This window comes from Spea bombifrons, chromosome 4, assembly GCF_027358695.1.
Source record: "Spea bombifrons isolate aSpeBom1 chromosome 4, aSpeBom1.2.pri, whole genome shotgun sequence".
Classification (NCBI taxonomy): Eukaryota; Metazoa; Chordata; class Amphibia; order Anura; family Pelobatidae; genus Spea; species Spea bombifrons.
The window spans coordinates 85901206-85924459 of NC_071090.1; the positions used below are offsets into that span (position 1 = coordinate 85901206).

General features: G+C 39.0%; 1 protein-coding gene and 2 long non-coding RNA genes across 3 annotated transcripts; 1 reads left to right on the plus strand and 2 right to left on the minus strand.

Moving 5' to 3' along the window:
* Positions 1-41: 41 nt before the first annotated feature.
* On the plus strand, positions 42-13722 carry LOC128491864 (uncharacterized). The gene is made up of 3 exons (XR_008354042.1): positions 42-236; positions 3577-3645; positions 13664-13722. It is a non-coding gene; the product is annotated as an uncharacterized LOC128491864 (long non-coding RNA).
* On the minus strand, positions 1516-2565 carry LOC128491865 (uncharacterized). The gene is made up of 2 exons (XR_008354043.1): positions 2232-2565; positions 1516-2051 (listed from the first exon to the last, which is right to left on the minus strand). It is a non-coding gene; the product is annotated as an uncharacterized LOC128491865 (long non-coding RNA).
* VPS33B (VPS33B late endosome and lysosome associated) lies at positions 3873-17876 on the minus strand. Its single transcript, XM_053464222.1, has 24 exons — positions 17787-17876; positions 17399-17519; positions 15015-15095; positions 14373-14434; positions 14042-14091; positions 13620-13687; positions 13466-13511; positions 13054-13148; positions 12080-12184; positions 11567-11663; positions 10915-10992; positions 10609-10682; positions 10185-10271; positions 9733-9823; positions 8900-8974; positions 8748-8812; positions 8569-8623; positions 8128-8174; positions 7371-7503; positions 6901-6974; positions 5834-5935; positions 5228-5297; positions 4651-4767; positions 3873-4289 (listed from the first exon to the last, which is right to left on the minus strand). The coding sequence occupies exons 2-24, from the start codon at positions 17489-17491 to the stop codon at positions 4210-4212; spliced, it is 1845 nt and encodes a 614-aa protein (XP_053320197.1). The 5' UTR covers positions 17492-17519; positions 17787-17876; the 3' UTR covers positions 3873-4209.
* Positions 17877-23254: the final 5378 nt, after the last annotated feature.

The following is a 23254-nucleotide window of genomic DNA, read 5'->3' on the forward strand; positions in this document are numbered from 1 at the left end:
TTGTATCTAGCCAGTGGGGGCTTTTTTAAAATTTTATTTAATAAAGGAGGCGCTGACAGGAGAGTTGTGGTTCCAACCTTATTACTTCGCTATTACTATTCATTAAGAAGGGGCACTGAGAGCATGAAACGCAGTCAGCTTGCCCTGTACAATGTATAACTTAATAGGAGAGCAGACTTCGGGAGCTATCCGCTAACGAGAGAGTTTGCAGAATCGTTCGTTAAAGCTGATATCAGGTAACATAGAGAAAAAGTACATAAGCTTTTGGGACATCAGCGGTCTCTTTTTCGGCTGGAATAAAAGGTTGCAGTATCAACTCTTAAAAATAAAGGTCCAACCTCAGCGATGTGCTGAAGGACGAACCTGGCTAGCCCTGCGTAATGTATATAATACGATAACTGTGCTGTCCCGAATGGCAGATGCACGGAGATTTTGTATATCCCCCTCCTGATATATATATATTACACAGTAGGAGCTATATTTTTGCGTATTATTCCCCTTACCTGTGAATAGTGTACTCATGTAAATTATATGTTGTTTTTTTCAAGGAGAGATAGAGCTTTTTATACCATAGTTAGATAATTAGCTGAAAGTTTAGGATGAGAAATTCGGTAAAAACTAGCAAAAATTAGAATCCTCACAAAATTAGGTAAAGTGACAGAAAATCCCCTCCAAGTTTATCAATTCAGGTGTCCTGATTTCAGAAATACCTCATTTATAGAATTTCGATACTTTCCCAGCACTTATAGGGAACATACTAGCAGGTGTACATTATTCGTAGAATTTTTACATTAGGTATGATGGGATTGAAACTCTAATTTTAAACAAATAAACCAAAAATACCCACAAAAGTTTAAAAACAGACAACCCAGACTATCGTATCAGGGGTATTTGTGTATTCTTCACGCAGCTATTTGGTTTCTCACTCTCTTCCCTGCGACCCCCCTGCACCGATTACACTGTGATCTCTATGCAAGTCCCCGCAGACTTGCATAGAGATCACAGTGCCTGTGCCTCATCGGAACGATCGGATATCCCAGCAGGGTCTAGACAGATCCTGCAGGGGGATATCCTGTCCTCCCATGACCTTCCAGGTGATGTCAGCAGTGACAATAGTGAAAATAGTGGCAGTTTTCCAGCGCTCGTGCCAGCAGCTGTTACAGGCGATCGCAAAGCAGACAGCCTGATGTCCCGATGTGTCCCTGCCACTGCAAGAAGGTCAGGATGTACCGGTACGTCCATAACGGTTTCTTGAGATGCGTTTTATGGACGTACCGGTACGTCCATAGGGCACTAAATGAGTTAATGAGGTAAAAATACAAGCCCATAGGAATTGGCCCATGTTACTGATTGGAACAAAAACCCTGCACATTATCTGTGTACCAAACAGAAACCGAAAGCTTTGCCTCCTGGGGATGCCATATTGGTCATTTTTTTGCTGGTCATGTTGCTGGACATACCTCATTTTTACATGATAACCGCTTATAAAATGCTTCCCGTAACATAGTAACTTGATGAAATAATTGATTTCCTTTTTTTATACGTTGCGCTCACATCACCGTAGTACTGTCAGCCACCTACAGTATCGAAGTGCATTTATCAGATCATATATGGTATGGACCATAAATGACAGATAATGAAAACTTGGTAGGTAGTGTATAAAATGACGGGTTTATGTCAGATAAGACAGTTCTTTAATAAGAGGTTTCCTCGACCTAACATAACCTGTGCGTTCTGCCAAATCTGTACACGCTTTATAGTTTTTGAAAGAAAAAGTAACCACATTAAAATTCTTTTCAGAAACAGTTTAATAACACAATTGCCAGTGCCAGACATTAATAAATGATAAGTTCATGATTTGCAATATACTGAGGTGACCAGCCAGCTTCTTTAAGTGGGTATACTGTATGTATATTGAAGTGCTGCGTTAAAGGGACACTCCAGCCATCATATGCATTTTCAGTTGATTTCAATGGGAGTGCTGTCCTGCAACTGACTGCTGCAAGTAGCCAATTAGCTACAAGAATCCTGAGAGGAGGAAGGCAGCTCTTCTTCTTTAAAGAATACATAGATAAATCCTACTTTAATATGCATTCTTCTTTAGCGGGCTGTCGCAAGCAGGTGCCTTTAAAGAGAACCATGTGGTCGCCTCACCAAATATGCTGCACCACTTGTATAACGAAAATAATAAGCCAATGAGAAATTAGACCCATCGTGCAAACTCAAGTTACTTGTTAAATACAAACGATGATGATGCTGCTTGCATTATTTTTTCAGGGATCATTCTAATCATAAATCTAAGACACAATATATAATTATAAATACGTACGCACACATCGCTGAGAAAAAGGATTTGCCCTTTCCCTCCACTAATAGACAAAGATAAGCTGAGTAAACACAAAATACAGCTTTTATATGATGATTTCATGAACAAAAAGAAAAAAAGCTATCCATCTGTACCTGGGTTGATGACAGTAACCAAGGTTACAAAGCCATTTTAAGGCTCTGGGGCACCAGTGAACCACTTGGAACAATGCGGAACCTTCCCAGGAGTGGCCGTCCTGCACATTATATACATACATATACATATATATATATATCACATACATACATATACATATATATATATATCACACACATACATATATATATATATATACTTATATTTGTAAGCGGCTGAGATTGAACAGCTGATGCGTGCAGCTTGCATCTCTGTAACACCTCACATTTTAATATGCATTCTTTGCATATTTACCTTTAGAAGAAGTAGAGAAGCTACAGCTTCTTAAAGGAGCCATACAACACAAAATTGAAATTGGAGGTTTTTCTGTTTTGGAACTTGATTGGCAGCGAGTACAACGTACGTAACAGGAGATGTGTTCCGGCAACGTCACAGGCCGATTAGGAGCCTCACAATTAATGTTTTTTTAATTCAGACAATTTTTTTTAAAAAGTAAAACATTCTGCCTACAGGTTGCCACCTGGCTCGCCCACTCAAGAAACTCTCTGACCCCGGCTGTCATGCAGGGGTTTAGACATTATGGCACAGCAGGGTTCTGGTGGACTGCCAAACACTGCCAAATGAGACATAGGCTTCAGAAAATAACATTTGAAAATTTCAAGTTTTGAAAAGGGAAGAGGCATATACAGTTCCATAGTGTGCCTCGTAACGTAAAAACCCTATGCTGTTTGGTTTTTGTTTCAAATTCAAAAGAAAGCTCTATCCGTCCTTGGAAAAAAACTATACAAAATTTGTGTGGGTGCATGAAAAAGGACAATCAGGAATAAGTAAACAGTTTAAAAAAGTTTTGGGACAGTAAAGGAGGAGTATGTGTATGACGGTTGGAGAGTCCCTTTAATAGGCGTATATATTTACGCTTTCTAGCTAAATACTAAAAAAAAAAAAATCTCTTGTGATCCTATACCCAAGGAGGCCAATACAAACTCTAACTGAAGAGCAATCTCTTTAGAGTGGGAAGTTAAATAGTGCCTTTTAAAGGAATGTACACAGAATCTCAGCGTTAATATATATTCCTTATCCAAATCCCTTATCTAAAATGATGACTTTTTTTTCAGGAAAGGACAGTTCAGATGAGGGATCCCAACGCCTGGAGGGGGGACAGAAAAGCTCGGAAGTAATCGCCGGTAAGTATACTGTATACTAAAACATGTCCCTGAGTTATGTTAAAATTGCCGCATTGCCTATGCCTAGGGTCTGCTTACATATGTTGGGGGCTTTCCGAACAGATCTGTTATTCTGTTATTCAAATACTTCTTGGTTAAGGAATCCTCAACCTGTAATTACACTTACAAAGCAGAAAACCCAGGAAAAAATAGCAATTACTGTGGTTTTATGAAATTAAAATTAATCAAGCAACTTAAGGACCTTCGGTACTGAAAAAGAGAGATTCATGAAGTCATTATTTCTTGCTGCTTAAAAAGACAGTTTAGTATCAAGCGACGGCAGGAATGTGCTGCCAGTAAAGGTCACATTCAGCAATCATAAGCATTAAAGTGCATATGACAGCTGTAGTGTACCTTCAAAAAAAGCATTTTATAAATACAGAGGTGGCTAAGGATACATTTCACATTATCTCTAAAGTTCTGAACCAGCTGGCTGTTGGCCTGGCAGGATTTTCAAATGCAAATCCTTAGCTGCCCGATTTCTCGTAGATACACCCGGTGTCAGAGAAAATGGCTTCTATGACGTCAGGATTTGGTCTCAGTCATTGACTCCAGCATCCTCGCACTGTTTGTAATTGATGTTGTTAGAAAAATAAATTTATAACCTGAAAACAAGAAGTGCAAATTATGAGTCAAAACGTCTATGTATGTTAAGAAAACTCAAATCAGTCCCGTTTTACACGTAGCCTAAGGTTAAATATAGCCTTAACAGTTTGGGTGCAGTTTGGCTTTTAATGCACAAGTTAGTATCAGTGGCCACAGTGGTGTATTCAAGGTATGAGGGAGGATATGGCGTCATGTCCCAGTGAACTGCCTCCGAATAATAGGGCTACGGATGGGCCGGTTATGCCCATTACACCAACAGGGCGATCTGGCCCCATTAGTGTGATGCAGGGGCAGCCGTCTGACGAATCTGCGGCCCTAGGCCAGAATACAGAAAACTATTATATGGCATGCATGCTCTACCTCTTTCTTTTCCTAAAAATCTCAGTGCGGAGATCTCTGAAAATGTGCAGCCCCCGAGGAATACTGCAAGGATTATCCTCTGGGAGTCAGAGTTGGTGTTCTGGTCCGACATTTGCTCTAAACAAAACAAGGAAGTAGATACAACAATGTTTATTGATAGATTTACAGGTATAAAACGGTTTATGAAACAGTGTGTTTCTTCATATAAGAAGGCGTTTAAATAAGTGCAATTGTTAAAGGCAGGTGCTGACTGAGCCGCTAGTGCCATCTGAGGAGATCATGCAAATGTGTCAAGAAACTGTTCTAGACTAGCTCGAAGACCATATTTTGACAAAGTTCCTCCGATTAAGGATAAGGCCAGCCCTGAAATTAAGGAAGCCATTAATTTATATGATTGCTTCCACCAATAAATCATGCTACCAGCTCCAGAGCAGTCATGTTTCTGGCTCTAGGTAAAAAAACATTGATCTCCAAATGACATTTACTACAATATAATATCAGGAAACCATCGATGCCGTTTCAGTCTAAGCAAGCACACTGTGAATTTTGAGAACTTGGCACTAGTAAAGCGACGTACCTGCAAACTCACTGCCGTTCAGTAAACGCGTGACGTCTTCAAGACCGACCCAACTCTTACGTAGCAAAACCTGGAAAAAAAAACAGCTTTATGTCAACCTTCCCAAAAAGCAATATTACAGGTAGATTGTGAGAGAGCCAAAGAAGAAATTTCAGCAATAAATAATTCAAAGCAAAATGCTAATACACTGCCCAGGAAGACAGGGCTTGTTATAGAGGCAGGAGTAAAGTCTTCCATGATAAATGCCTGTACAGGAACAATATTCTATTATATATGGAGGAAAACAGCAAAATGAGGCAGACAACATACAGACTACTACTTGTTATATCAAGGTCTTCCACAAAAGCATAGTGGCATCCCTCCATACTTATAATTTAATAGGTTATATAGTGTTCAATCATTTTCTCACTTAGCGTGTTCTGAAGTGACACGTAAGACTCATTTTGTGCAAAAATGCACAAAAAACTGAATTTCCTGTGGTCTGCCTCTGTTGTATTTTAATTGTTTTGTGTGTAAGTTCACATAGAACAATAGAATCCATGTGCATTCCAACTACATAGAAAGTCATCATTGTTATGTAGAAGGCATTACTTAACAGATACTCGCCTGTTCTATTATTTTGCAGCTTAATGGGATGTAGGCACCACTAAAAATATACGCCATGTCCTTAGGGGTCTTCAGGTCATATTCACCATCTATGCGAGGAATCTGCCAAAACAAAGAGATCATTAGATTGATCACATTACTGTGCTGATCAAAAAAACTACGTCATGTTAAGTGCCATTTTTAAATAGTTGATGAGTTTTAAGACACTTTAGTGGCAGTTTAGTGGCTGTTCATCCATTAAAATACAGACATGTTATTTATTTTATTTTAACATGTTAAGTATATATGTAAACAATTTCCTGTTATAGGGCCACAGCATGGAGCAAAGAAGAACCAGTCAAGAACACAAACAGCTAAGATAGGTGCAAATGTTTTATCTAAAAACAATATAGAATGCAGAACTATTGAAACAAACACGACATGCAGACAGACACAGCTACTGTGGTGATTACAATATAAAGTTTATTTTCAGGGAACACCTCTTTTTTAATAGATGTAAACCCTTCAGTAAGACATTTCTCCTAGTAAGTTTCATCTTCCCATAACCACCATAAGAGTTGAGACGTCTTGCTGTATAATTGTCACTCTATTCAGAAGTGTCAGCCACAATTCATTAACTTCCTTTAACTAAACTAGAATTACCCACAAAGAGTACCAGAAGCTGCACAATCCCTGCAAAGACTCATACCTACAATTTATATTGAAGGCCAATGGCAAATAACATGAAGAATACAAAGACATTTTAAATATGTCTCATCTGGCCCTGAGCATTATGATGCCATTCCTATCCTAGTATGCATTTTCTACAACGTTTAGGAAGGTAAAAAATGTTGTGGGTATATGTTAATGTAATGGACTTTTAACATCTTCATGCTGTAAATGGAAGATGAAACTTTTTAAGTTTTTAAACACTCTTTAATTTAGCTACAAACATATCTTGATGATTGTGAGACTTCAGCTTAGAGTTTTAACTGTGATTCTCATAACCTTCAATGATAAATAGTCCAGACTCTGTCCAAATGTTCCCAGTGCTGAGAACTGGAGATAAATGCACATAAAATACTCACCAGACCAAGTCTTTTGCTGATTCCCCTGAAATGACTTTTTTTTGCAAGTGATGAAAAGGCATCAGTGATCTTGCCTAAAGAAACAATAAGTGTCAAGGCTGAACTTTCACTTTTTACATTAAATTATTCCATATAGCTGGGGGAGACAAATGGCAAAGCAATCTAACGGCCCGCTATACATTTGTGCCAAACAGGTTTATTGAGTTGTTCTGCCCAACATACACTAGCCGTCACCAAAAAGGGAGCCTTCTGAAAACCCATAGAAGAACAATATACAATATGCGGTCAGATTGGACCAGAAATCCTGAGCAAAAAATTCTGATGGCCGTTTTATAGTTTAGTTTTTTTTACATATAATGGGATTGTATGCCGTTGATGAGATGATTATTTCATGCCATATACTACTACATACCTTTACAGTTCTAAGCTGCCATATACCATTATAGTAATAAGAGGGTATTCTTTTTTACCTGCTGCTTTATCTGTAACGAGTTTGCTCACTTTACTCTCTACGGCAGTGAGAGTTTCCCCAGGCACCTGTTCTGTAAGCAGGCCAGCCCGTTTGAGATTGAAGAAGGTAAGCAGATGCTCAGGTCCATAGCTCTAAAGTTTAAAAAAAAAATAGCATGGCATTGTTTTAGGGAGTAACCTTTCTCAACCATACTTCATAAAGGCCACTATTCAGCTGTCTGATACAACCAGAGAAAGCTACCCAATACAAGCATCCAACTCCCAGATACTAGAGCATACAGAGACAGCCATCTAATACCTCCAGATACCACACCAACCAGAGAAAGCTATCCAAATACATCCAGATACATCTATCCAATAGATCCAGAGATCAAGACTATGCAATACATTTATACACTGCTACCGTATTAGATTAGTCCAGATACCACATCATATATAGAAACTGCTATCCCAGATCCAGATACCACAGCCGGCTGATTCCATTATACAATAAGGACACATATGGAAGTTTAGTATATTTTGTTATTTTAAACCCATTTTTATTTATATTTTTTCTGGTAGTGGATATTTTCAGAAAATATTCTGGCAGGGGTATTTGGTTGGTACAAACCTAAGAAACAAAAAGCAGTGGTATCTTAACAGAAGCTGATACTGGTTGCACATAAAATACCCTCAACTGATATGGTGGGAAATACAAAAATATCAAGTTCACAAACTGTAAAAGATCATCAAATGATGCAAAAGTCTCATACAAACCTGTAGGTACTGAGTCTTCAGCAACCGATAATCTTTAGTTATCAAACCTAAAAATATATACAAACAAGAAATGAACCCCTAATCTGGAAAACCACACACAGTACATGTATGAAAAGGCTTTATATTACGTGAGTCACATTTGGGTTAAAATGCAGTGCAGTCCCATTGATTCAGATCCTTGGTAAGCAATATAGCCATGAAAAATTACATAGGAATCGCCAAACTTGGGATACTTTGACATAGTGGTGGGCTAAGCTATATATGGCCATATAGTGTGATGTAACCCCAATATTTATGCCTTAGATAGGGGATCTGAATTTTAGGCCTTTTAGGTTATGCACACCTCTATGTATAACTGTAATGCATGTATGGCTGCCTAACAACCCAACAGAACACACAAGACTGTTTACTCCCTTTACCATGAACAGCAGGTTTACCTACCATTCTCTGTGATTGACATGAGACACAGCAATCGCAGACTCTCAATGGGTGAGACCTAGAGATACGAACAAAATAATATTCATATCATCATCCAAAATTAAAGATGCATCTAAACCTGATCTTTAGTACGACTTATTTCTTACCTATGTTCCTCAGCGGCATGCGGATAATATCCTTACCTGTCTGTTTATATGCTCTTCTATGGAACCAATGCTTTCTCTAATATCAATCCCTTCAAGTAATGCTGTGTAGAAGTAAACAGGGACTATGTTAGCGTATCTATTACAACTATTCAATGATGTGGCGATAAGTCTTATATTAAGATACTTACAGTGTTCGGTTTTCAGTAACTCCTGAAAATCCTGTTTAGTTTTCTTCTTCATAATGGACTCACAGGCTCCAATATCTTTAAACAAAATGATTATTTCTAGAATCAGTTTAAAATAAATGGCATAAAAAAAGAGATTTACAAGCCTGTCAAGGTAGATAAGAAAGGGGAAATGTAGACAGCCAGGGTGTGTAAAGACATGAGTTTATGCTTCACTGGGTGTGAGACGACTGCTGCACATGGAAGAATAAAATTTGTTTAAATTGTTCACAACTTTCGTATGATCAAAGGGAGCAGAAGGCTAAGTGCCGTTCAATTTTTCCCCACACTTGAATAAGTTTAACTGGAGCAAAAGGCTCAGAGCAGGCACTGCCAAAGCTCTTTAGTCGGGTGGGAAGGACTTTTTTATTCATACAGAGTGGCAAGTGCTCTGCTTTTATTGTATCATGGTGAAGCGCCAGGACAGCATACTTTGCCATATTAACCCCTTAATGGCAAAGCCCATACATGTACGGGCTCAAAATGCATTGTTTTCAATGGGTTTAGGGACCGCCCATTGTCCTTAAGGGGTTAAGAACCTAAGCTCTATAACAAAACCGTGGAAGAATGAGAGAAACATTCATATTCATTAACAGAGTGTAAAAAATTCAGGTGACGGGACGTGGCAGCACTAATGCCAGGAGTTAAAACAATACAACAAATAAAATAGATACAAGATGGTTTGTGTTTACAAATGGATACATATAATGAAACACTTCAAAGCCACACTGCCTTCCTCAACATAAAAAGATCAGGAAAGGTCCAAAGTTTTTAAAGAAGCTGTGAGAAATACGTACGCAAACTCAGAAGTCGATGCTCTTGTTTTAAGCCTTTTAGTTCTTGAGAAACAAATGTTTTCATTTGTTTAATGTCCATTCCTCGTCGTTTCTAAGGCAAAGTGCAATATAATATTTATTTGGCAGATCATGGAAGGTTTATTCATACCCCAATAATAATAGGGTATTAGGATTTCTTTTTTTCTTTCCTCAGATTTATTTTGCCTTGCTTATGGTCAGTAGATGCCAGTAAATGACACCGGCCCCTGCCTCTCCAAAAGACAAGTGCCCACTCACAGAACCTTCTCCTTTCACTTTGTACACTCCCTTTAAAGTATTTGTAATGAAGGGATTTTTTTTATAAAATAACTGCTAACAAGAAACACTTTCTGGACAAATTATAATTAGGTAAGCCTTTAAAAAGAACTAGGGCACGTCTTCTACGATTAACATTGCGCATAAATATTACTCACATCATAATGTGATTGCAGATTTCGAGCTTTCTGGCTCAGGAAGCCAAACACATTGGAGAAATGCTCATTCCGAATTTCCTCAAATACCTGAAAAGTCAAAATCACTTGATTAATTCACTACAGGACTATACAGTATACCCCTGAGAAAAATCATATAGTAGAATGTCATCAAACAGGATTCAATGCTGGGTAAAGGCTAACAAAAAATCTTATGATACCCCAGGTTTAGAATCATGTCCCTAGGACATCTATTTCCATTCAGCAAAGTTATGCATAAAATGTGCCCATTTGCAAAGTGGTCTTACTACCATGGCAACCAATAAACTGTTTCTTCTAATTAGATCACCGCAGTGTCTGTTCAAACTTTGCATTGGAATTAATTTTCATTCCTAATCCCGCCAGCAGGAGAGAGCACCACATGTACCTTATCTTGAGAGTTTAATAGAACTTTGATACTTTTATCAGAGGAAGTGACATCAGGGCCAAACTCAACACTTCCTGTAAAAATAAAAGAACAGATAATTAGGATGTGGCCAAATAGATCTCTGTTGGGCTTTATTAATATAACATGTGAAGATTTGTGGTCCATTTTGCACATTTTGGTAGCATTTGGTTTATTTATTCTAAAACTGAATTTGCCATTAGCTTCTAAATACTTACAGGTAAATTACAAGCGAGAGTCTGAAAAACCATGTGTAATTTCACATATGAGACAAAGAACCCAACTTACCACATTTAATGCGAAAGACATCATCAACCAGTCCCTCATACACAACCTGGGAGCACAGAGGAGTGACATAATCCACATCTGGAATAAATACCACCATTTAACATAGATTTCCCCAAATAAAATACTGTTCTATTTTGCAAATGCTTTCAAACAAGAGAGCTCTCAATGTATTCTTCCAGATTAAAAAATGCATGCTTAAATAAATGTCCTATCGTTCTATCTAACTGCAAAATTCTTCAAGTGGTTCTCACATACATCTGCGATAATCGCCATCTGCCTAAAACCTATAAATTATTATTATGAGACATGTTGGCATCAGAATATTTCAGATGTGCCTCTTTGTTCCTCCAAGCTGGACCAATGTTTTCAATTTCTATATACCAAACACTCATTGGAGTGACCTCCACACCTGCAGCATAAGGAGGTCTGTCACTGAACCATATGAATATCACTGAATATCCAAAAAACTCTAGATCTATGTGGACTCATGAGAAGTAACCGCAGTCACAATAAATGCCAAAAGCTATTTTAAATCAATATCAAAGTTACTCTCGAATCAACATAACGGTTTTACGGGGAAAGGTCCCTTTAACATTTTCTATATCACGCTACATACTTTTTATTCCACATTAAAGCTACACATCACTCTTACCTCTATCAATCATGAAAACAACACCCAAATCTGGTTTTCTTTCTCTGTGATCACCATCTTCATCCTCCAACATGTCCTTCCACACCTCATAGGCCATCTGTGATCAAGAAGGCAGCAACCATAACGGACTCACTTGCGTTAAAGTTCCTATATACTAAGCACTGCTGTATAAGCAGCGTTTTGCCAATCATTTGTGCTGTCTTTCTCTACAAATGGGCGTTTATAAGTACTGGCACTTTTAACTATGTCTTGATGCTAAATCACAAATATACCCAACATCTGTATTATCTTTGTTCCCTTTGTATGAAAACAGCTAATTTCCATTGTACATTATGAATCTGAACAACCATAAACTACTGTATACCTGCAAGAAAGAACAGTTAAACGAGCACAACTAGCTCCATTCTTGCTAATAGAAACAGAAGACGGATTGTACATAATATGGTAATAAGCAACAGCCTACACACAGGCCATTAGACGTTATACATACGCACGCACGCACACACTTGTTACCTTAGAACATCTTCCTATTCCATAGGCCTTAGAGATAGGACCAAAGATGGAATTTAATAAATGGAGAGCTTTGGCCACAGTCCCAATCCAACGTTGATCCCCTTCCTTCCAAAATAGAAAACACAAGGTGTAGTTTACATCAAAGATGAATTTATCAGATCTCCTGGGCCACTATAATTTGGATTCTAATGTGATCGCTTTCCCCGCGTGTGCACAAAGGGACATTATTAGGCCCCCCCGCAACATTCATGAGACAACGCTGTAGCTGCCTGGCGGTAATATATCATGTGCTAGGTGAGATGTCTGGCCAATTACCTCTCCTGACACATGATAACCGTTAGGGGTGCCAGAGGAGCAAATGTATATGGGGGACTCTGCAGGCACTATATACATTTACAGGGACCTCTCAGCTATCATATGCATTAAAGTGCATATGATAGTTGGGGTGACCCTTTAAGTCATATATAAATTATATGATCCCTGAAGACTCATTTGTGATAGTCGCAATTTTTTTTATTTTTTACATTTACCTTACTACATTTCCCACCCTACCATTTTTTTAATGTTGATGTACCAGGTACATTATTGGCATACCTGGGAACTTCTCGGCTCCGGCTACCCGGAGCCTTCCCTTGCAGGGCGCGGCCGGGTCTGCACACTGACGTCAGCGGGCGGTCCCGCTGATGGCAGCTGGAAACACCCCCATTTCAAGGAAAAAATGGGCGGGGCTTGTTAAGACCTTGCTCCCGCGACCCAGAGGATTCGGGTCTTGACCCAGAGAGTTCCCAGGTATGATTATTGGTCATGTACAAATATATTTTCATGACATAACTGGTACATCATTGATCATGAAAGAGCTAAACAATAAGCAGGTGAATTATTTCCACTTAAATTACTCTAATTACTACTACCATACACATCCACCAGTTAAGTGAAGTTTAAAACAGACACGGATCAGCATTTGTATTACTTACAAGAAAATAGTCTCTGTAAAATTCTGGCAGCTCCATACTTATGATATCATCATCCAGCGGCAGGAGATAAAATGACCATTCATCACAGGTCACATCTGACAAGAAGACAAAGCAAATATTGGGTTGGCGTCCATGCATATAGGTTGCCATTAAACTAATAAATATTGGATGGTTGATAAGATCAAGCAATAAAATGACTTAATTTCACTGGCAGAATGATCTGAGAAAAAAACATGAGATTATATATATATATATATATATATATATATATATATATATATATATATATATATATATATATGTGCAATTCTCAAATTTATGAAGTAATGATCAACAGCCAAGATTTCCTGGTGACAAATAAAGCTATTTAAGGTGTTCTGTGTTGAAAATCCACCATTTTGATCAAACGTACCGCCAAAGATTCCTTCTTGTTCCAGTATCATGTCACATGTATAAAACTGAAATGAAAATACAAATCTTCTGTAGAAACTTCCAGCTGGGTTTAAGTTAGGCAAGATGCTGATTGGAACATTTTCACATCAAAAGCAACCATTTTTCAAACTCACCTTTTGTGGACTAAATATAATCTTGTACTTTCTGCTCCTTCCAGATGCCTTATCTGCATTGACAAGGCCTGTGGTGATAGAAAAGAGAAGAAAAAAAGGTAAGCACAACCTCGATATATATATATATATAGTGCATACATAAATATTTTTTTAAAAATTAGTATTAAAAAAAAATAGTATTTAAATAACTTTTCTGTCAAGTTTTTTTTTTTTCTCCATGTATTAATAGTCAGGTAGGAAAGGTTAAGTGGATTATTAAGAATGTAAAGAAAACAGAATGTGCTGACAGTTGTCTATTGAAATGCTAATAGAATGTGATCATGTGCTTGTTATAACAGTTAACTTAATACAAGATAATATTAGATGCTGAGTTAACAACACATGATAGAGGTTTGTAGTAAGTAAGTAGTCCTGAGACTTACTAGTAATGTACTTCACATGCTTGATACGTGGTCTGATCAGAAAGCACAATCTAGAAAATAAGATACACACACACACACACACACACACACACACACACACACACACACACACAATGATTGCAAGCCACGGAATATAAAAGTAAAATAATTCACAGAAAACAGATATAAAGGGGACTTTTGGGGTTTCATTGGGGTGTCAATAAAGCTACCTCCTAACAACTTGATTAAAAAAAATGCATTGTACTAACACTATGGTAGGAGGCATATATTTCCTATACTATGAATTGAAAATCATTTTTTATACAACAAAATATGTTTAAGTACAACTTACTGGTCAGAGTTGCTGTAAATCGGTTTGTTGTCCAGTTTATACAGTTTATCAACCTCATGTTGCTAAAATAAAAAATGTATTTTAAAAAAAAAAGTTTTTTTTTTTTTTTAAACTAAATAAGTGGTTTAAGCCTATAAACTTGTACCAGACTTCAGTAAAGTGTAGCAGTTATATTATCTTCATTAAGTATGCAAAGACTGCTTCAAATGTATTAATAAATTGTGTGGTTTCCATCCTGAAAGAAATGTTTAAAAAGCCTGTAAAAAAAACCCAAGCATTTCAATCCAGTCTATAGATAAATCATACCACATGATCTGTCTATTTATCCCTAAAAAATATGAATATTATACCATAAGTTAAAATTCTATCTTTGTATTTACAAAATTCACTGGAAACACTTGCCAAAACATCTTTAAAAGAGTTTTAAACATGCAAACAAAATAAGTTGTATCTTCATAACTATAATTGCAAAATGTAGTATATAATATTTTTTATTGTGGCAAATACAATACAACCTCAATTATTATTATTAGTAGTACCTTTTATTTGTTAAGTGCCAACAAATTACACAGCACTGTACAATGTATACCCTTTATATATATATATATATAAAAAAACAATCCATAAAGTACAACAACCTACCTTTAATATAGATACATTGGCAATCCGGTCCAGAGGGCTCATCAGGTCAGGCTCAATGAACAGATCTTTTTTTCCAGGGAGCTGCAATTAAAGTTCATTTTTTCCAACATCATAATAGTATGGATACACAATGGTACCTGTCCTCGGACATTAGCAGTTCTCTTTAGTTTTGGTGTCTTGCTTTAATATGTCAATGAAACAGAAATATTCCCAGAATCTAGACAATTTTCTAGAGTCATGGAGTTAAAGGTGCTGTCCCACCCACCGTCCATATTTCAACACTATTATAACTAAATTCAGTACTGGAAGCGTCATTCCCAGCAGTACAGAATTTCCAAACCACTCCTATGAGTAAAAGTTTTGCGTGGTTCATATTTTTTTCCAGGAATTATCTTATTGCCAGGAGACACAAAGACAGTTTTAAAAGAATCTTACAATCTCACATTCTTAAATGTTTGTGTTTCACAAGGAAGAATAAAATAACTGAACTGCAAAGGTTTATTAGCTTAACATGAAATGAGTGCAACTAATACTGTGTGTAAATGCATGGCATAGTCAATGTTTTAGGAGGAAATTGGCGATTCTCATTCATTAGGGATTGTTTGAAGATTTCTATTATACTCTGGTACATCTCATTTGGGTAAAATCATATTTTAAAGTGCCTTACATAAAGCAGAATGAATGAAGAGAGAGCTAGTGGAGGACCAACATAGAGTTCCTTGCAAAAGTATTCACCCTCCTTGGTATTTTTCTATTTTGTCGCATTACAACCGGGAGTTAAAATTGATTTTTATTTTGATTTCATGTAATGGACATACACAAAATAGTCCAACTTGGTGAAGTGAAATGAAGAAAATATATATATTAAAAAAAAAAACTGGAAAAGTGGTTTGTGGATATGTATTCAGCTTCTTTGCTATGAAGCCCTAAATAAGATCTGGTTACCTTCAGAAGTCACGTAATTAGTTAAATAAAGTCCAACTGTGTGCAATCTACATGTCACATGATCTCAGTATACAGTATATACACCTGTTCTGAAAGGCCTGAATCTGCAATACCACTGAGCAAGGGGCACCACCATGAAGACCAAGGAGCTCTCCAAACAGGTCAAGGTAGTGGAGAAATACAGATCAAGATTGGGTTATAACAAAATATCCGAAACTTTGAACATCCCATGGAGCACCAATAAACCCCACGTTAAGAAATAGAAAAATATGCCACCTCAACAAGCCTGCCAAGAAAGGGCCGCCCACCAAAGTTCACGTACCAGGCAAGAAGAGCGTCAACAAAGAGACCAAAAACTTTGAAGCAGCTGCAAACGACCACTTTAAGCCGTACACTCCACAGAGCTGGACTTTACAGAAGAGCGCCAGAAAAAAAAGCCCAAACATATGGGTGAAGGTATTTAGCTTTTTGGCCATCGAGGAAAATGCTATGTCTGGTGAAAACACCTATCATCACCCCCAGAACACTACATTAGGAATGATGGATGGAGCTAAATACAGGGAAATTCTTGAGGGAAACCTGTTTCAGTCCTCCAGTGATTTGAGACTGGGACGGAGATTCACCTGACAGCAGGACAATGACTCAAAGCATATTGCTAAAGCAACACTCAAGTGGTTTAAGGGGAAACATTTAAATGTCTTGGAATGGTCTAGTCAAAGCCCAGACCTCAATCCAACTGAGAACTGTGCCATGATTTAAAGATTGCTGTACACCAGCAGAACCCTTCCAACCTGAAGGAGCTGCAGAATGGGCAAAAAGCCCAGTGGCTTGATGTGCCAAGCTTATAGAGATGTACCCCAAAAGCTGCAATTGCTATAAAAGGTAGTATTGACTTGGGGAGGGGGGTTAAATAGTTATGCGCACTCAAGTTTTCTGGGTTTTTTGTCTTATTTCTTGTTTGGCAAGGGGTGAATTCTTTTGCAAGGCACTGTATAATGTAGAATCATAGGCGTACCTTCTCCGATTCAACACTCGAATCCTCTGGGTCGCGGTGTCTTGACACGCCCCGCTTCCCGCCCATTTCCCCTTTAAATGGTGGTGTTTCCCATCATATCACCGGGAACGCCCCCGCCGACATCACCGGGAACGCCCCCGCCGACATCACCGGGAACGCCCCCGCCGACATCACCGGGAATGCCCCCACCGACATCACCAGGAAAGCCCCCGCTGACATCACCGGGAACGCCCCTGCCGACATCACTGGGAACGCCCCCGCTGACATCAGTGGGCAGTCCTGGTCCTGTCTTGCACGGGGAGGCTCTGGGTAGCCAGAGCTAAGAGGTTCCCAGGTATGATCATGGACTCTTAAGCAAGGCTTCTGTCAAAAAGAAAAATGTAGATTAAAACATAAGGTGTATAGATGCAGTAGGGGTGCTGACCTGTTCCAGGATATAGATGAGCTGGTCTCTAGCTAACCGCTTTAATATACTGAAATCAGGAAGATCCGGGACATCCATCCTGTCAGCTGCCATGATTACAGTGCCTTCCTGTTACCTATTGCTGCAATAGAAAAAAAGACCCCAGACCGGGACATTTAATATTTTGTCAGGCGTCGTATATGCAGTCTGGTTACTGTTGATTTAACTGGTAAAATTACAATCATGTTCTACAGAAACAGCATTTTTCATCAATGTATCCTACAATGCTACTCTAAAGCAATGGCATGCTTTAAAACTAGCCAGATGGAAGAGCCTCGGTTTACATCATAATACTTAAATTATCCCCTGTCTCATACATGACGGATTACTCCATTATACCCACACTTACTACGTCTCTCCAGCCGCCCGTATTACCGCATACCAGGCGTTCAAAATCCCTGGTAGGAACCAACGCGAGATAGCAATGTTGCGCCTAGGTAATGAAAAACAAGGGACTGTTTCCGGTACATGAAAATGCGGAAGTGTTTCAATCACTATGGAAACACAAACCGTCATTGACATGAGCAGTTGAACTGCGTAGTTCTACCTCGTTTGGGAAAGGGGAATTAGTTGTGTATTTTTTAAACAACTATAATGAAAGCATTTTAGAGATAAAGGAATATGAATTGGGAATCAACCCAGATATAAATATTTGATCAAAGATCTTGTAAATACTCGCTTCTAAGTGAAACCTAACGCTTATTAAAATTATGGGCACTTAAAAAGCTATTTCAGAGGGCACTAATGCAAACAGTAATTCCCCAGTTTAACCCCACTCCGCTATAAATTAATTGTAAGTAGAGGGTTAATATACAAAAATCTATTGTTCTAAAATCACAATATCTCCTGTACAATGCAGGGATATATAATATACCATATGAATGCAAAATACTATATTAGATGGATAAAACCCTCTACTTACAATTAATTTATAGCGGAGTGGGGTTAAACTGGGGAATTACTGTTTGCATTAGTGCCCTCTGAAATAGCTTTTTAAGTGCCCAAAATGTTTAATTAGCCCCAAATAATAGTAGAAAAAAACATAAAAAGTGAAATAAAGCGCTATACTAAAAGAAACAAGCTTCAAAACCAATACCCAGGGCAGTCTCCCTTAAACAAACCCAAAACATAAGAAAGCAACAAAAAAACAAGTGAGAGTAGGTGAGCTGCGAGTAATTAATTAAAGTGTGATTTTCTAACGCCACAGTGGTTGAAATAAAAAAGTATACTCGTGTGTATATATATATCTCCATGGTTCTTCTTTCAAGTTGATTTTGATCATTTACATGAAAAACTAAGATAAACCGTACATAGCGCAACATATAACTAAAAATAATAAAAGGTAACAACCCAAAATATCTAGTCCACTTTGAAAGGGTAATAGAGATTTAATAAATGGTAGAAAACAATTGGCAATAAGATATCAAGTGGAGCGTGTATTGCATATTTCCATACACTTCAACATCGAGATCGAAAAGAGAAAATGAAAATGCTTACGAGAACAAACACAGAATATATGTGTTGAAAAACTTCCCAAAGACTACAGTATAGAGAATTGTTCGGGTAGTCAGTCGGTGTTTCTTTCCTCACGAAGAAGACTCAGAAGACGGCAGTATAAAAGGATACTCAAGTAGTCAATCGGGTTTTCTCTTCTCACGAAAAAGACGCCGGATAATTTCCGGGTTCTCGTGTGTGCACCTGATGAAGCCGATTAGACTGGCGAAACGCGTAGTGCTTTACTTGTTTGGACCTTTGGAGACACGTCACACACGAGAACCCAGATATGCTTTATGCCCTCTAGAAATGCCCACATGCCCCACAGATATGCTTTATGCCCCCTAGAAGTGCTCTCTGCCATCCTGATATGACACTCTGCTTCCCCGCGACTAACCAATGCACCCCCAGACTCCCTGGGGCCTAAGAGGTGTGGTCGGTGGACGTCTGTCTGATGCGTGCAGACAACCTCTGCTGCCGGCACTTCCGTCTGGGGGGGTTGTCTACGCGCATTTCCGCAGTCAGTGAACATCTGTGCGATGCGCGTAGACAACCTCCACTGCCGGAACTTCTGCCTGGGCTCCTGTGGTGGAACACCGGAAGGTTATGTCACATGCTGGCAGAGGAGGTTGTCTAAGCGCATCACACAGAAGTCCACAGCTGCCGGAGAGGAGGGTCCAGGTCCCCTGCAGCGCTCTGGATCCGTAACAGGGATAAATGAAAAAGAAAAAAACACCCGCTCATAAGAGGTATAACAGTATAACACTTCATTTAAGTATTAAGTTGGGTCGAAGGAGAGGAAACCATGGCAATCAGGATAAAAACTGAATGGATTTACTGACTGAAAACCCTAAACGAGGGGTTTACATTCACTCTGTTCACATAAATTATTTCCTCAGTAAAAATGGACAATGTCACAAAATTTATCTAATCAGTATTAATTTATTTTAAAATGTTTAAATGTGAAACTTCAAACCATTTGCATATCAATTCATCCATCAAATACAATTACAAACATTAATCATTGATTAATTTAAAAGGATAACAACTTAATAAGAAAAACCTTCACATTCCATTAATGATGTTCAGTGGCTTTATACCTCAGCATCATGATACATGACTGGACAAGGTGTGTAGATCTCATAATACACTGTTATTTATACAAAAGAAAATTGAAAAGAGAAACAAGTGGACATTCAGTGAATCTAATCTGACTTATTGCTTTGCTTTCGGTGGACACGTGTCAATGGTTCGTTTCATTGTGTGAGATAATTGAATATTGTTCCGTTTCTCGTCTCGAATCTGTAACAAGATTACAATTAATTGATTGATTAATCAGCATCCAGAAACGTGATTCTTAACTCTTCCGAAACCATGGACTAATGACTTACAACTGAGTGGTAGAAAAATTACCGTATTTGCTCAATTATAAGACAAGTTTTTTTCCAGAGCAAATGCTCTGGTCTTATAATCAGGGTCGTCTTATAATCAGACCTCAAATAGGTCTGATTATGAGACTAAGATCCAGATCCCCCGCAGCGATGCAGGGGGCCTGGATCCTCCTGTATTATGCCCCCCCTCCCAGCTTACCGGTGCTTCTGAGTTCCCGGTGCTTAGTCCGGGCAGCGTGTTTGAGCTCAAGCGGAAGTTGTCTACGCGAATCGCGTAGAGCTCTACACGCTGCCCGGACTAAGGACCGGGGACTCAGAAGCACCGGTAAGTTTGGAGGAGGGAGGGGGAGGGAGTGTTAAATGGGGGGTAAGTTGGGCATTTCTGGAGGCAGAGTGCTCTGTGAAATGCCTTTTAACACCTTTAATGCCACTCCTCCTCCAGAAATCCATTTTAACCCTCTATACACCACTCTGTCTCCTGAAATGCCTTATACCTCCCTATTTGCCACTCTGCCCCATAATATGCCTTTTAACCCCCTAAATGCCAGAGTGGCATATAGGGGTATAAGGCAATTCAGGAGGCAGAGTGGCACATAGGGGGTCAAAAGGCATATCATGGGGCACAGTGGCATACAGGGCCGGACTGGGACTGAAAAGCAGCCCTGGAAACATTTGGAGAGCAGCCCCATATAGTTTATCTCGCGATTGAGCTCTTATACCCACACGCACCCCTTATACATACCCGAGTCACACTATTTGCCGTACAAATAACTATAAAACATTCTTTTTATCATATTATTTGTATTAAAATACCAGAAAGCAAAACTGTTAAAAGGCCCTAATAAATGAAATATATTACACATAATGGAATCAAAACATTTACTACTGCAAACATTTTTAGATTGAGACATTTTTTGTTTTTGTTTTTATTTCCTTTTATTTGCCAACCTGCCCCCCCAGTTATGCACATCTGCCCCAGACTTGCCACTCTGCCTGCTTTTAACCCCCTATATGCCCCTCTGCCTCCAGAAATGCCTTATACCCCCTATATGCCACTCTGCCATATAGGGGGTTAAAAGGCATATCACGCGAGTCGCTGTTGCCCAGAACCTGATGCAATCTTTCCCTTCCTCTAATAGGGTTACCAACAGCCCCTTCTACCCCCTTTTTATTTTCTTTTGCACAGAGCCCCATGTCAAGGAGCTTTCAATTTAATAGAACCTGATTAAGTTAGTAGAATCTGATGTATTTTTGTATTGCAGGGTACATCCAGAAAAAAAACACAGATCAATTCTGGTGGAGTGCCAGACATCTGCCCCAGGCTTGCCACTCTGCCCCCTTTTAACTCCCTATATGCCCCTCTGCCTCCAGAAATGCCTTATACCCCCTATATGCCACTCTGCCATATAGGGGGTTAAAAGGCATTTATAGAGGCAGAGTGGCATGTAGGAGGTTAAAAGGCATTTATAGAGGCAGAGTGGCATATAGGGGGTTAAAAGGCATACAATGGGGCACTCCAGAAAAGCCTTATGCCCCCCATATGCCACTCTGCCTCCCTGATATGCCTTATACCCTCCTATATGCCACTCTGCCCCATGATATGCATTTTAACCTCCTATATGCCACTTTGCCTCCAGAAATGCCTTGTAGCCCCTATATGCCACTCTGACTCCAGAAATGCCTTATATCCCTATATGCCACTCTGGCATTTAGGGGGTTAAAAGGCATATCATGGAACAGAGTGGCATAAAGGGGTATAAGGCATTTCTGGAAGGAGAGTGGCATATAAGGGGCATAAGGCATATCAGGGAGGCAGAGTGGCATATGGGGGGCATAAAAAAAATATTAAACAGTTTGTGAAAAAAAAATGTGTTTATTTACCTTCTACTTCTTCCACTTTGGGGCTTTTTCATCCTGGCCTCCGTCCTCTGGTAGCTGCTTTCACCCCTCACGCTCCTCCCATCACTATGCGGCAATCAAATTAATGGAAATTTAATCGAAACGGCCGATGCGTGCTGACACCGCCGGCCGGAGCTACTTTAATTCTTTTTTTTTTTAATTGAATATGCCGGAACGGCTTTCCATATAAAGTAAAATAAAAAAAGTATTCAAGTAGCTCCGGCCGGCGGTGTCAGCACGCATCGGCCGTTTCGATTAAATTTCCATTAATCTGATGGCCGCATAGTGATGGGAGCAACATGAGGGGTGAAAGGTCCGTGCGAGGGGGCGGGGCTTTCACCCCTCACGCTGCTCCCATCAGTAGGCGGCCATCGCACACGGCCGCTGAGTGCTGATGCCGCCGGCCGGCGCTGCTGTAATACTTTAATAAAAAAATAATTGAAGTAGCGCCGGCCGTTTAGATTAGATTTCGGGCAGCCGCCCGGCCTACGAATCTGCCGGCCCACTGGGAAATTTCCCGGTATCCCGGTGGGCCAGTCCGGCCCTGGTGGCATATAGAGGGTTAAAAGGCGTATCATGGGGCACAGTGGCATTTAGAGGGTTAAAAGGCATATCATGGGGCACAGTGGTATATATGGGGTATAAGGCATTTCCTGGGCAGAGTGGCAAGCCTGGGGGCAGATGTGCATAACTGGGGGGGCAGGTTGAAAAAAAAAGGAAATAAAAACAAAATATTTTTCTCAATCATAGCTTTTATTAACAAACAATTGTTCACATAGTTTACATGAACTAACATTTACTGGTAAAACTTTTTTCATATAGGGTCGTCTTATATTCAGGCTTTTTCTTTTTTTCTTTTTTTGGGGTCGTCTTATAATCGAGCAAATACGGTAGCAACTCAGTTTCCTGCTCAGTTCAGTTTTTCATGTCAATTATATAAGGTTTTATATATATATATATATATATATATATATATATATATATAAGAATGCAAAAAACAGAATGTTGCAGAATCTTGTAATACCTTTTTTAT

Coding starts and splice junctions, on each gene's coding strand:
- VPS33B (XM_053464222.1), bottom strand. CDS start 17,491: ATGGCAGCTGACAGGATGGATGTCCCGGATCTTCCTGATTTCAGTATA. Junction 10,272..10,608: donor TATTAAACTCTCAAGATAAG/GTACATGTGGTG, acceptor TTGACTTTTCAG/GTATTTGAGGAAATTCGGAA. Junction 5,298..5,833: donor GCTGCAAAATAATAGAACAG/GCGAGTATCTGT, acceptor TTTTTTTTCCAG/GTTTTGCTACGTAAGAGTTG.